A 13,485-nucleotide genomic window follows, 5' to 3' on the forward strand; every position below is an offset into this window, starting at 1 on the left:
TTTACCGAGGAAAGGAAGGCACAGCAAAACATATTCTGTTTAATTTGCCGAGTTTTGGTTCACAAGCCTGTATCTATGTATAGAAATTCTATTCTTTCAGACTTATGGAACGTGCCAAATCTATTGCTTGGAAGTCTCATCTTTTAGGTTAGCTCTCACAATTCTGTTTTGTTTTTCCTACCTCACCCGCCTACCACGGGAGCTGCCGCGCTAAGTCGAGGCGGAGCAATAGGAAGTACCCGTGGTGGAATGAAGAGCTTTCAAGGCTTAGACCAGAGACCAGAAAGCTATTCAATAAGGTCAAGGCGTCCGGTTCGTGGGAAGAGTATAAAGACTCACTCACAAAATACAATAACGAAATTAGGAAAGCGAAGAAGATCTCGTGGAGGGCGTTCTGCATTGATGAACTCTCCAGCAGTGCGCGTCTTCACAGGGTGCTTTCCAAAAAGTATGCTAGCGGGTTGGGCCTAATGGAACGTCCTGATGGCTCCATGACTGAGAACGGATAGCAGACGTTGGAGCTTATGACATCAACGCACTTTTCTGACTCGAAGATTCTTCGGAATCACTCAAATGCGGTCATTGAATCGAGGGAATCCTGGCCCAGGAGGGATGACTGGCAACGATCCCGTCTAGTCTTCACGATGGGCAGGATTAGATGGGCTGTTTTCTCTTTCAGGCCCTTCAAATTTCCAGGTGATGACGAGATATATCCTGCATTTTTGCAAAGGGGTTTCCAACATATCGCTAGAGCACAGTTGGAAATTTTTCGTGCCAGCTATGCGTGGGGTTACATCCCTCAGGCATGGAGGGTGGCTAAAGTGACGTATATTCCGAAGGTGGGTAAGCGACCAAACAACCACCCAAGGTCTTTCCGTCCAATCAGCCTTACTTCTTTTCTATTGAAAGCAATTGAAAAACTGATTGATAGATTTATACGGGACGATGCACTGGGAAGCAATCCCTTGCATGAATCTCTGTACGCCTATCGGTCGGGAAGGTCTACTGTACTCGCTCTGCAGAGTCTGGTGGGAGTCCTCGAAAACTCATTGGAGCTGCGGGGTGTGGCAGTTGGCTGCTTCCTTGATATAGAGGGAGCTTTTGACAACACCCCATATCATGTAATCTGTGAGTCGATGCACAAACGAGGGATTGATGCGACGACTAGCAGATGGGTTAATCGGATGTTACAGGATAGAATTATTAAGTACTCATAGCTGACGATATACTCTTCATCTCCGCTGCAAAAGGATGTCCGCAGGGCGGGGTTCTTTCGCCCTTCCTGTGGTCCCTTGTAGTGGATGATCTAATCGCTGCTCTCAGGAGCTCCGTGGCGCGTGTCTGGGGATATGCCGCCGATGTAGCTTTCGTCGTGCGAGGAAAATTTGAGAGCACTATTTCTGATCTTCTACAGCAAAATTTACGTGTTGTGGAAAGGTGGTGCAAAGGCGTTGAGTTAAATATAAATCCAAGCAAGAGCACTTTAGTCGCCTTCACCAGACGCAGAAGCAGGGATAGATTAACGAGCCCGATTCTGTTTGGTGAACGTATTAGTTACTCGAGGGAGGTGAAGTATCTGAGGGTAACCCTGGATGATCGTCTCTCTTGGAATACCCATATAGATAGAGTTATCGGGAGGGCTACGGCGGCCTTGTGGACGTGTAGGATCTTCATCGGGGGGACCTGGGGAATTAGTCCCAGAATAGCATTGTTGCTATATACGGCCCTTGCTAGGCCCATCGTCACCTATGCGTCGATTGTATGGTGCCGTAAAGCTCAGCAGACGGGTGTGCGGGCCAAGCTGGAAAAGCTACAGAGGCTGGCCTGCTTGGGAGTGACCGGGGCAATGCGGACTGCTCCCACCGCTGCATTGAAGGTGATGATCGGATTGCCGCCCTCGGCTAGTGACTTATCGACTTCTCTCTGGCGAGGACGGGGCAGGGCTAAAGTTGGCCACAAAACTCACAGAGACTTCATTGAGAGCGATCCGATTCTAAGAATAACCATGTCGGATACCTGTCTGCCACGGTACAACTTCGACCACAAGTACAGGGTTCTGTTTCACGATTGATGGACGTGGGATCGGGGTGGTCTGGTACTTAGGTCGGGTTCGAGCGTGTGGTGTACGGACGGGTCCAAAACGGAGTCGGGTGTGGGTTCGGGCGCCGCCCGGACACACGTGTATATGCAACCCTTGACCCATATTGCACAGTGTTCCAGGCCGAAATACATGCAATAGAGATCTGTCTGAGAATCAATTTGGAAAGGGGGTATAAAAACCGCAACATCTATGTGTTCTCAGACAGCAGGTCTGCGCTGCTGGCGCTTCGTTCAACTCAGGTTACATCCAAGCTGGTCTGGAGCTGCCTTGCTGCACTTATGGAGTTGGCATCGGAGAACAGAGTGATGCTCATTTGGGTGCCGCGCCATAGTGGCCATGCGGGCAACGAAGTTGCCGATGACTTTGCGCAGCCGCTGCTTTTCTGCGGTCTACCTTCTTCCGCCGTGGGGGCCAGGCTTGCCTGCCTGCTCTCGGCGGAATGCGGCCGTCACTGGCGGGACACGAAAGGGTGCCGTCATACGAAAGTGTTTTTTTCGGCGTGCTCCAGCGGATTCACCGCAGAGTTGCTGGGGATGAGCAGGAGCCGGGTTCCCACTATTGCGAATTTCTTCACGGGGCACTGCCCAGTAAAATACCACCTGCATAGGCTGGGGAGTCGGGCTCCCCCCTGTGCAGATTTTGTGGGGGTGGCGATGAGACCGCCGTGCATATTCTCTACGACTGTCCGGCACTGGCTCTTCGGCGCCGCAATTGTCTTGGACATGGGTCACTAAGTGTTCGGGAACTGTTGTCCAACTCCCTTAGGGATAACTCCGGCTTTGGGATTGGGAAGGAGATATTATAGACGGGAGAGTGGGGGGGCTACAATAAGTCAGAGATGGCTGCGGTGGCTTGGGAGGTTACTCCTGTCCCACTCGGTTCCCTTAGAACCTACAATCCACAATCCTACCTCACCCGTAGAAGGAGTATAGGGCTGGTATATGATATCGTAGCAGTTTCATGAGCCATTGGAAAATTTAACTAGCTTGTCGAGTTGTCACGATTTATTCCTCCTTGACACATGTACTTTAACAATAGGCTAGGTTAGCTTGAAGCCGCCCCCGAAGGGTGAGAGGGTAACAATGACCCGTCAAAACCCCTGTTTATGCATCGATATTCCCTCCCCGCGGAAATATTAGATCCTTTGTGCGATGGTAGTTTCAAGAATGGCGTCTTGTGAATACTCTCGTATAATGCCGAGGTTGGTACTATATCTCGCGAGCTCGTTCGCATTACAGGAATCCAATTTTGTCTAAGAACGCAAAACAAGTTGATCTCCAATTGCCGTGTCATCTACTTTTAAAATAAGCTTGATAAAATTTGTTTTGACACTGAAATTACAAATGAAATTTGATTTTAACATTTTTAATCGTGGATCACTTTTAATAAAAACGCTTTTGAACAGAAATAAAGTTGGGTCAAACCAATGGTTTGTATTGTAGCACTTTTCCCTTAAACAAGTGAAAATACTGCTTTTAAAAACAGTCCATGTATATCCACCACACTATTAAAATTATTTTCATTTATAAACGAAACTATTTCTAGGATTGCATATATTTAGGATGAACCATTTATGCAGTCTTTGAAATAAAGCAAAATTTAATATAAACAGGGGTTAACATAATGCTCGATTTTAAGGGTTAATTGTGTGAGTTAAGAAAAATAATTATATTTTTTAATTTCATGGAATTTACTGTTAACTTTTTGCGTTTATAGAAATTTGAAAAAACTTGCGGTTTCAGAAATATAAGGTGTCAAAAATGCATATTTCACAAATTTCAAGAGGCCATAACTTGAGAGGGGGTGGAGATGGAAAAAAATTTTCTTCTAACGAAATGAACTACTTATTAATGTCTAAAAGCTCCTAAAATTTCAAGCTTCTACAGGCTGGGGTCTAGAAGAAAAACGACATGAAAAATTTGGAAAAAAAGGACTTTAGATAACGGTAAATTTGAACGGCCATTTTGTTTTTCTAAAGTTTAACTATAGTATACCGCGGTAGGGGAAGCAAGTCACTGCCCTTCTGCGTTTGCAAAATTTCAAAAATGCTTATGGTTTCGTTGCAACAAATAGTTAAAATAGGCCATTTTTAGTGCTTTGGGGGGGTATAACTTCTAGAGGGGGGGAGATAGGTAAAAATTTTGTTCTACGAAAATAAGTTTCTAGTAAAGATCTATGTACGTATTAAATTTCAGCTTTCTATCTTTAAGAATGTAGAAGTTTTGTAAACAGACACACGGACGGACGGACGGACGGACGGACGGACAGACGGACGGACGGACGGACGGACGGACGGACGGACGGACGGACGGACGGACAGAGTGAAACTAATAAGCACTTTTTTTCAAAAAATTTTTGGAAAAGTGCTAAAAAAGGAAGTAATATTACTAAATTTCCTGCAAAAAAATAAAAAATGAAAATGATTACAAAGTGCAACAACTTAGAGTCCTTAAATTTCATACATAATATTGCTTGTATGCTTAACATTTTAATTAATTTTCCACAAAACTGTTTCGTTTTTTTACAACAAAAGCAAACAAATCGTAATGAAAAACTATAAACAAAAAATAAGGAGTACAAAAAAAATTTAATAATATCCTTGTAATAAATTTTTTTACTCCTTTTTCGAGCAAGAACAAGAAGAAAAAAAACAATCCCTCTTCCCTCTTTTATTGTTTTTTACTTTTTACACATTTTCCATTCATGTATTTTCCATTCCATAACATTTTTTATTTTTAATTTTTCCGGTTTTTGAAAATTTAAAACTTTTCAAACATTTTACGTACATAGACGCATACGTAAATTACATAACTCGTGTGTATATATATACAAAATGTATAGAGCATACAATACCACAGTATATAATATTAGGTTTCATGTAATGAGTTTTTCAATTAAATTAAGCAGAAATTCAAAACTTGGAACTTTAGAAACTTGATACATACATTTATTGGCATTAATTATCAGTTTGTAGAATCCGAATGGCCGATCTATTTGCCGATTCGCACTCCATGCGCGTATCCTCATGTTTGTTATAAGAATTTGTGGGATTTTAATGTAGTATATTCCAGAATAAATGGTTAAACAGGCGGATAGAAAAAGACAGACCCGAGTAGTAATAAGCAGACACAAAAGAGAAGTAATAAGCAAAAGAATGAATAAATATTGTTAACCTAACAATTTCATAAAAAATTGCATATTTCTAGGACAAAAACAATGATAGTACTATACAATATTTTGTACTTATTGAATAATTCTTTAGTATTCGTAACACTTAATAGTGGAAAAAAAATTCTAAATATCCTAGAAACAACATAAGCAAAAATATGAAAAAATACCGTAAAATCGAAATATTCCGAGTATTAAAAGTAATAATCTACTTTTATGTAAGAATACAAAAAAAAAATAAAACAAGACTAGCATAAAAAACATAAAATTTTTCTCTCTCTCTTCCTTTCTCCTTCCATAAATCTATTTTTTTCACTTATACCGATTTTATCACTACCGCACTGTTCGTGCTATTATTATATTACCCTCTTTCTTCCTCTCTATCCTTCCAGCGCTTTTATATTCTCACTGGTTTCTTTAAAACAATCATGTGTTCAAGACATAAAGTAACAAAAATAACAGTTTCACCGTTTACGCAATAACAGTAACTTATTTGCTTTTTTTTAATAATCTTTTTGAAATTGCCAATAATTTATAATTTATATTTACTTTGTTTAAATGTTATTTGGGAAACGCCTCAATATATGCAATTTTTTCTTAAATGAGAATTCACTGTGTGATATTTGAAATTTCATAATTGTTTTCATTTTCTGCAGGGAATTTTACGAATTTTGTTTTTGTGTCTAAATCTCAAGTGTTGTCTCTCTACTATATGAGAAATCATATTTTCAGTGAAATTAGAGCAAGTTTTTCATCAAAGAGGTTTAAGAGTTTAATTTCTGGAATATTCAATTTAAGAAATAGTTTAATAATGATTTTTCAGTAATTAGTAAAAATAATTAAAGGAGAGATGAAGGAATTTTTTTTTCAAAATGTTAACAGTCTCACTATTGTGTCTTGGAACTTATTGAGTGAGTACTATATGGCTCCCACTCTCTTGTTCTATTTTTCGTAAATTCAACTAAAATATCAAATTTCTGTACGATTGTTTAGAGTAAACCGACAGTATAACGATTGGCAACAGTTGATTACTTCAAATATTCAATATTTCAATTAACATTTAACACAACTTCGAGGAAGAATGCAAAATATTAAAGAATTTAGAAATTGCATGTCTAGCGAATGAACAATAATTTTTTAGCAAATTAACAAGAAAAATTTAAATACTAAAGAATAAGCAAAATAAATAATCTTGATTAATTTAGAAAACGCGAACTAAAACTTTATAAAAAAAAAAGGTTGGCATAAAAAAAGAAGGATAAAAGAATTTTATACAACAATAATAAAAGACCAGAAAGGAAGAAAATACAATCTACAACAAGTTTAAAATTCAGAAGCAAAAAAAAAATTGAAATTTAAACATGATTTTTTTTTTAAAGCAATGCTGTCTAATAGCCACTGGAACCCATTATATGAATATAAAATATCGCCTTAAAATATGCAATATAGTAAGAATAACAAAATTTTAACAAATAAAAACTGTAATATATCTGTAGCTGTAATCTGAACCCTTTCTTTAAAAACTATTCACTATCACATATAAGAGAAAAGTTTCCTTTCACAACAACATTTTAAAAAATACGTAATAGGAAAAACAAAACAGGATAATAAACGGTAAAAAATATTATATTCATCGTTCTATATTATTATACTTTTTTTTTTTCAAAATTGTTATATACACATTGTTATAAACAATATTTTAAGGTCATATATTACTTTTTAAAGGTCATAATTATTTATGTCATGTTTATTTATAATGCATTCATGCATTTAAGACCGACGATCTTATAACAAAAGTTTTAAAATATAGAAATTTATACTCATATATAATGTGGGAATACAAAAAGAATAGGAAAAACATAGAATGACTTGCAAAAAGAAAAATATATACGTAGCTACTCGTATATACATTATACTTTCATATTTTGTAGATCGGTTGAAATAATGCGGGGTTAAACACATAACAAATTCATAAAGCAGATCCAATGTGACCATCATTGTTGTGTATTTAATAAAATAATGCAGACATTAACATTTTATATATTATTATTACTTCTATACTGTAAAGCAAACATATCGTGTACAATAGGGGCGGCTGTACGCAACATATATACATGGAAATTTTCATTGTTCAATGTTAACAGTTTTAATGTTTTATTAAGGTCCTTTAAGAAAAACAAAAACAAAAAAATATTTTTTTATGAATTGTGTTATTTTTGTTATGGTGTTTCTCTAGTTTGTTTTTTTTTTCTAAAATACTTTGTATGTAGGCACCCTTACCTTTTCTATTTGGTAATTTTTCCAATATAACTTTTATTTTATCCATTGCAACTGTTGTTGTCGAAGTTGTTGTAGTTGTTGTTTTTTGTGGTATATCTGGAATTTATAAAAGAAAAAAATTGAAAAAACCAAATAATAAATAAAATTTTAAAATTTAGAATAAAAATTCTCTTGATTGAATTTTCTCTCACATTTAAAGAAATTTTTTAGTATTTTTAAGAGAGGCGCGTAAGCAGATTACTGTAGTTACTGCCAATATAAAAAAACCTCTAAAACTTTTGTCATATTGTTGAAGTAGCAAATTATTTAAGAATTCCCATTAAACTTAAAATTTGTGCTTATTTTCATTTCCGGATTAAAATACAATAAATAGAAAGCTACATAATTTTTCGATATTACAGTTTGGAAAGCTTAAACACGGCGAGTAAAATGAAGAGTTTTAAGTGGAATTTAATAATCGATTTCAAGTCATTTGCCTACTCTTTCTTTTATGTTCTGTGGTGCTTTGTATCTGTCTGCCTACTCTACTCTCGATTTCGAAAATAAATATTTAAACTTCATTGTGGTGGAAAAATTGAAAATTTTTATATTCTTTCGAATACTTTAATAAATTTTTCAAAATTTAAAATTGCAAGTAAAATTTGTTCTTATATAATTATGTACGAAAATATTCAACTAACTATCTATGTACAGGCCCGGTTCTGACTTATTCGACGTCTGAGTGCGAGACTAGTGGAAAAGTTAAATCTTTAAATTGAACTTTTAACATTATAGATACAATGTGATCAAAGTTATTTCGACTGTAAAGAAATGTTTGGAAAACACGTACTTTTATGTTTTCAATGGCGTCCCTATTTTCCACTGCCCTTTTCAAATGCTTATTTTGCATATATGGTAGATCCAGCACTGTCTGTATATATACATAGTATATACGTACAATATTATTATTGTTTATGTTCTCTTTCAATATTATTGAACAATATGCAAAATAATATGCAAATTGTCGAACTATACATTTACGAAAAAAAAAAATTAAACAAACAATAATTATTATTATTTGAATTCAATATTCATATTGGATTTATATAATAAAATTTGTTATTTTAATTCCATTATTTTGGTATATAAATTGAAGAAAATTGAGAAAATATTAAATTAAATTTTAAATTTTTAATATTTTAATAATTGCAATAAAGTGTTTTTTTTTTTGCTACATTATTGAATATTATTTAATATTCTTGTAATTCATATATGGAATAACTGGGAATTTAAAATTAATTTTTTTGAAAATAAATTTGAGAAATTTATTGTTAAGGGATCTTGTGTCTATATGGAAGACCTTTGATATTTTTTTTGATATATTTATGAATTACTTATGTTACTGTCCGTTTCTTGCGACTATATCGGAGGAATAAATACTCCTACACTAGATTATAATATGATATTTATGACATTAAGGAATTAAATCAGTAATTAAAGTTTATTTATTAAAAATTTTTTAGATAAATTTAAATTTTATATTTAATATTTTAAGTCATAAATAGCAATTTTTATTCCTAATATTTTAGAAAAGCATTATTTTTTTTGTGAAAAAAGTTGCGATTGATTTCTTTCGCAGCACAGCATAATTGAGTATTAAAAAGGAAAAATGGCTTTTTTTGAATGTTTGATATTAACGGTAAATGCCATGACATCAAAAATTGTGATTATTTTTTTTAATAGATACAATTAACCCTTGTATTCGAGCATTATGTTAACATCTCTTTCAATTATTTTCTTTGTTTCCTCCTAAATGTATGCAATCTTTTGGAAAAATTTTCTTATTTGAATGAAAGTAAATTAATGTAGTAGAATGGTTTTAAAAGCAGTATTTTTGCTTGTTGAAGGGAAAAGGGTCAGTTTACGAACCACTGGTTCGACTTAACTTTATTTTTATTATTATCTAATTATTAATAATAATTATCATTATAATTTTATAAAAATATTATATCATGTTACTATAATTATGTAATTAGGTAGTATTTTTATGCGCCTAATTAAAATTTTATATTGATTATATTAGTTAAAATGTAAATAATACGTGTATTTTCATAAATAAATTAACATAAATGTATTTAATATGCATGAATATACACATACATATTCATATGTAGGTGTTGGTATACATTTGCATATAAACAGAAAATTTATTTAATTATTCTTCTTATATTTTAATTATTAATGAAATAATTATGAATAAATTTAATATAAATTGTTCTGACTACAGACAATTTCAATTGTTTTGATAAAGGTTTAATTCTTTCAATCATTAAAAAAACAAACTGAGTTTAATTTCAGGAATTTCAATTCTCCAATTTTCAACTGACGATAATTATTTGCATGTAAATGCAATCTTCAATGGTATAAGAGCACAGATTTAGAGAGTATTTGAAAATAAAATCTGTTTTGGATGAATGTTTAACTGTTAAGGAAATGAAAGAAGAACTGTTAGAGTCGCTAACTTTTAAGGTTTTCTGAACGCTGCCTTTGGAATTTAAAATTAATATATATGGTTTGGTTTAGAATTAAAAATGTGAATAATTTACTTTGAATATAAAAATCACATATCTGACGATTGTTATTTTTAATTAGTGTATTTTAAGCAAACGGTTCTTCTTTATTACTCCTGATAATAATTGGATTAAAGTATGTGCACAGGAGTAATTTCAATAATATATTTGCTAACTTAAGTTATAAATTTCTTTAATTTTTAAATTAAACCTATTTGCTTGTATCATTTATACCAGAAAAGAATCTCTAAGTTTTAGAGAAGCTTTACATTCCATGTTCTGTTCATAACTTACAATAGTAATAAAATGTGAAAAAAATTTAAATTAGAATGCAAACCTTCTTTAACTAATTTGCATAGATATGAAACAATATTAGTAATTGCATAGAGAATTGCAATTTTCAGAGTTTCTCATTTAATTTTAATGTTTTTTTTTTGAATATAATAATCTTTTTACATACTTAATACTAAAGGGATAGTTGAATCTATTCAAGGATTATAGCATTGTTAAAATAGAAAATATTTTCATGACATTTTCATTTCAAATTAGAACAAAATTTAATCGTATTTAGTTTAAACAATCTTTACTTATAACGTACTATATAGGTAATTTTATTTTATTTTATTTTTTATTTAAATCCAAATTTTAATGAATTCTTACGATATAATTTGATGGCACCATCTGTTTCACCCAATGAATTTTTAGCTAAACATTTATACGTTCCAAAATCACTAAAACGAACATCCTTAATTGTTAATCTCATTGTTACCTTATATATTTTATCGATTAGATCCGGTTGAAAACGTTCACCTGCAAAAATAATAATTTTAAGTACAATCCTTTTTATTATAGAATTCGAAATAAAATTTTTAAATAATACAAAAGGAACACAAGAAAAAAAAAAAAACAAAAAAAAAAAGAAAGAAATATTTAAAATTTACAAAAAAAAAAAAAAAAAAATTCCGAAAAAAAGAAAATTTTATTCACGTGTACTTTTAATATGAAAAAATTGCTTTTAAATCCTTTTATATTATCCTTATATGAATTTTCTTTAAATATTCCCGTACCAACCATAGCATAATAAACCAAAATATTATACGAATATGAGATGCAATTGCAATGGAATATGATTATTTTCACATTCCAGTTATAATGCCAGTTTTTAAAATGAAATTCAGGAGAAATATTGATTCTTGGTGCGGTTAAATTAATGTCCTAGTGCGTGATTTGATGTTACAAAGGAAATCTTATTCTGCTTTTGATAAGGAAACTTTATTAAATAAAAATTCAGGCTCAATTCATGAGTGAATAAGAGTTTTATGTAGTGATTTGAAAATTCTTACTAATTTGTCTTAAACTTTTAAAATAATAATCGCTCTTTACTTGTCACATAACTAATATCGAATTAAAGAAATTCAAGCAGACAAGTGTAAAGAAGTTTAGTTTACGAGTCCAGGACTGTTCGCAATGGAAAATTAAATCAGCCCATATACAAAAGAATGGGCGTTAGACAAGGTTATTCAACGTAGTCTTGGATGAAATAATAAAATAGGACTCAACAGTATCCAAAAGAACAGGGTTAGGAATAAATGGTCAGCTGAAAAGCCTTGAATACGCAAACGATGTCACTCTGTTTGTGAAATTATACAATGACATGCAGGAAAAAATAGATCTTTTAAATAAAGAAGGCGGAGTAGTTAGACTACAAGTTAACGTAGTAAAGACAAAGTCACTTAGAATTAACAGCAAAAATAGTGAGCAGTTCAAGATTAACAGAAATCCAATTGAGGATGTTATAGATTCAGCTAGCTTAGTAGTATACGAGTGGAGGGACTGAAGAGAACATATATAATAAAATTAGATTGGGTAGATTGGCTTTCGGGAGAATTTGAGCAACATGGAGGTCATTACCCCTGGCAAGAGCCCAGAAATAGGATTCTTCAATTCTTGCATCAAAGCAGTTCTTCTATATGGTATAGAAACCTGACACTCAAACCAGGAAAACATCAACAAGGGCCAGGTATTCATCAATAGGCGTTTACGCGTTATATGTAAGATTTTCTGGTTTAGAAGAATTAGTAACTCTGACCGTGGGCACTAGCTAACGAAAAGCCACCAGAAGCAATTACCCGACAAGCCCTAGAATGGAACCCATAAGGAAAATGGATGGTGGGAAAACCGCGAGCAACATGGCGAAGAACAAAAGAAAAAAAGATCAAGGATAGTGGTAAAAAATGGGCATAAGTAAGACTACTAGCAAACAAAAAAGTATGGTAGAGTGGATATGCTCCCAAAGGGAGTAAAAGAAGAATGAAAAAAATGTTTTAGTTTATAATTATTGTAATTGTTGATACCTTTCGAACTTCTCCAATTTCAAATTGATTTCTAACACTTTAATGGCTTTCAATTAAACGCATTTATTTCTAGTGCAGTACCAATTTTCCAATGACAAGTACCTCAAAGTTCCTATGATCAGAATTTCTTCATGCATCGCTCACAAAAAAACAAAAAAAAAACATTGCAGAAGATATTATAAAAATTTGTCCTTTGTAGAGAATACAAATTGAATATATGTACATGTAGTTCTTTTCGCTTTACAACTTTGAGCACATTGGATAATAAGGATTTTATACTAAAAGGACGTTGAAAAAAAAGTAAAAAATAATGGTAAAATTTCGAAGTTTAAAAAAAAAAATAAAAAAAACACAAAAATTAAAATAATTCAGAATTGAAACTTTGTCATTTTTCTATTATCCTTTTACTTTTCGTCCTTTTTTCTATATTATTATCTTCTTATTCGATTAAAATGAATTGCTTTTGAGTTTTCGGTTACCAAAATGAATATTTTATTCTTTTATTTATTTATTTTTTTTTTTTGACAATTTTCCTATTTTAATTTTTACTTAATTTTCATTTTGTTTCATTCACTTTTTTTCGATTTTTAAATAAAATTTATTGTGTACAATAGTAAAGATAAAGGACATTTAAATGTAATGTTAATATAAGAGGTATACTCGTATAATATTGACACGTAATATAAAGGATCAGATCCTTTTATTGTGCTTTAATTTATTTTCACATTTTTTCTTTGCAATACACAAGCGTTTATAACAGAATAAATTTTAATCTCTTGGAAAAAAAGGGTCCCATGGTGTATTTACGCTCATAGATATAAAATTTGGTGTTTTTGTTTTGTTTTTGTTTGTTAATTATTGGTGGACCGAATCGCATGCTATTATCCATTTATATATTATGTCAAAGTGATTGTTTGTGATACAGAATATGAGTTTTTAGTATGTATGAATGAAATAAGTACATGTGTACCTATACTTTACATTTTGTTGTAATTTCAAGGGTAATCTTTGGAATAATTCGGTTGCGTTAGTT

At 32.4% G+C, this 13,485-nt stretch overlaps 1 protein-coding gene across 2 annotated transcripts in view; it reads right to left on the reverse strand.

Moving 5' to 3' along the window:
- The window catches only part of LOC129615860 (lachesin), a 103,470-nt gene that overhangs the window by 9,783 nt on the left and 80,202 nt on the right, over positions 1-13,485 (reverse strand). For both annotated transcript variants that reach the window (XM_055531263.1, XM_055531254.1), the window contains exons 9-10: positions 10,759-10,908; positions 7,550-7,645 (exon numbers count right to left, since the gene is read on the reverse strand). In XM_055531263.1, the coding sequence (XP_055387238.1) occupies positions 7,550-7,645; positions 10,759-10,908 (246 nt within the window). The remainder of the gene's footprint in view (positions 1-7,549; positions 7,646-10,758; positions 10,909-13,485) is intronic.

Source organism: Condylostylus longicornis, unplaced genomic scaffold, assembly GCF_029603195.1.
Source record: "Condylostylus longicornis isolate FDR11 unplaced genomic scaffold, ASM2960319v2 ptg000005l, whole genome shotgun sequence".
In the NCBI taxonomy this organism is placed as follows: domain Eukaryota; kingdom Metazoa; phylum Arthropoda; class Insecta; order Diptera; family Dolichopodidae; genus Condylostylus; species Condylostylus longicornis.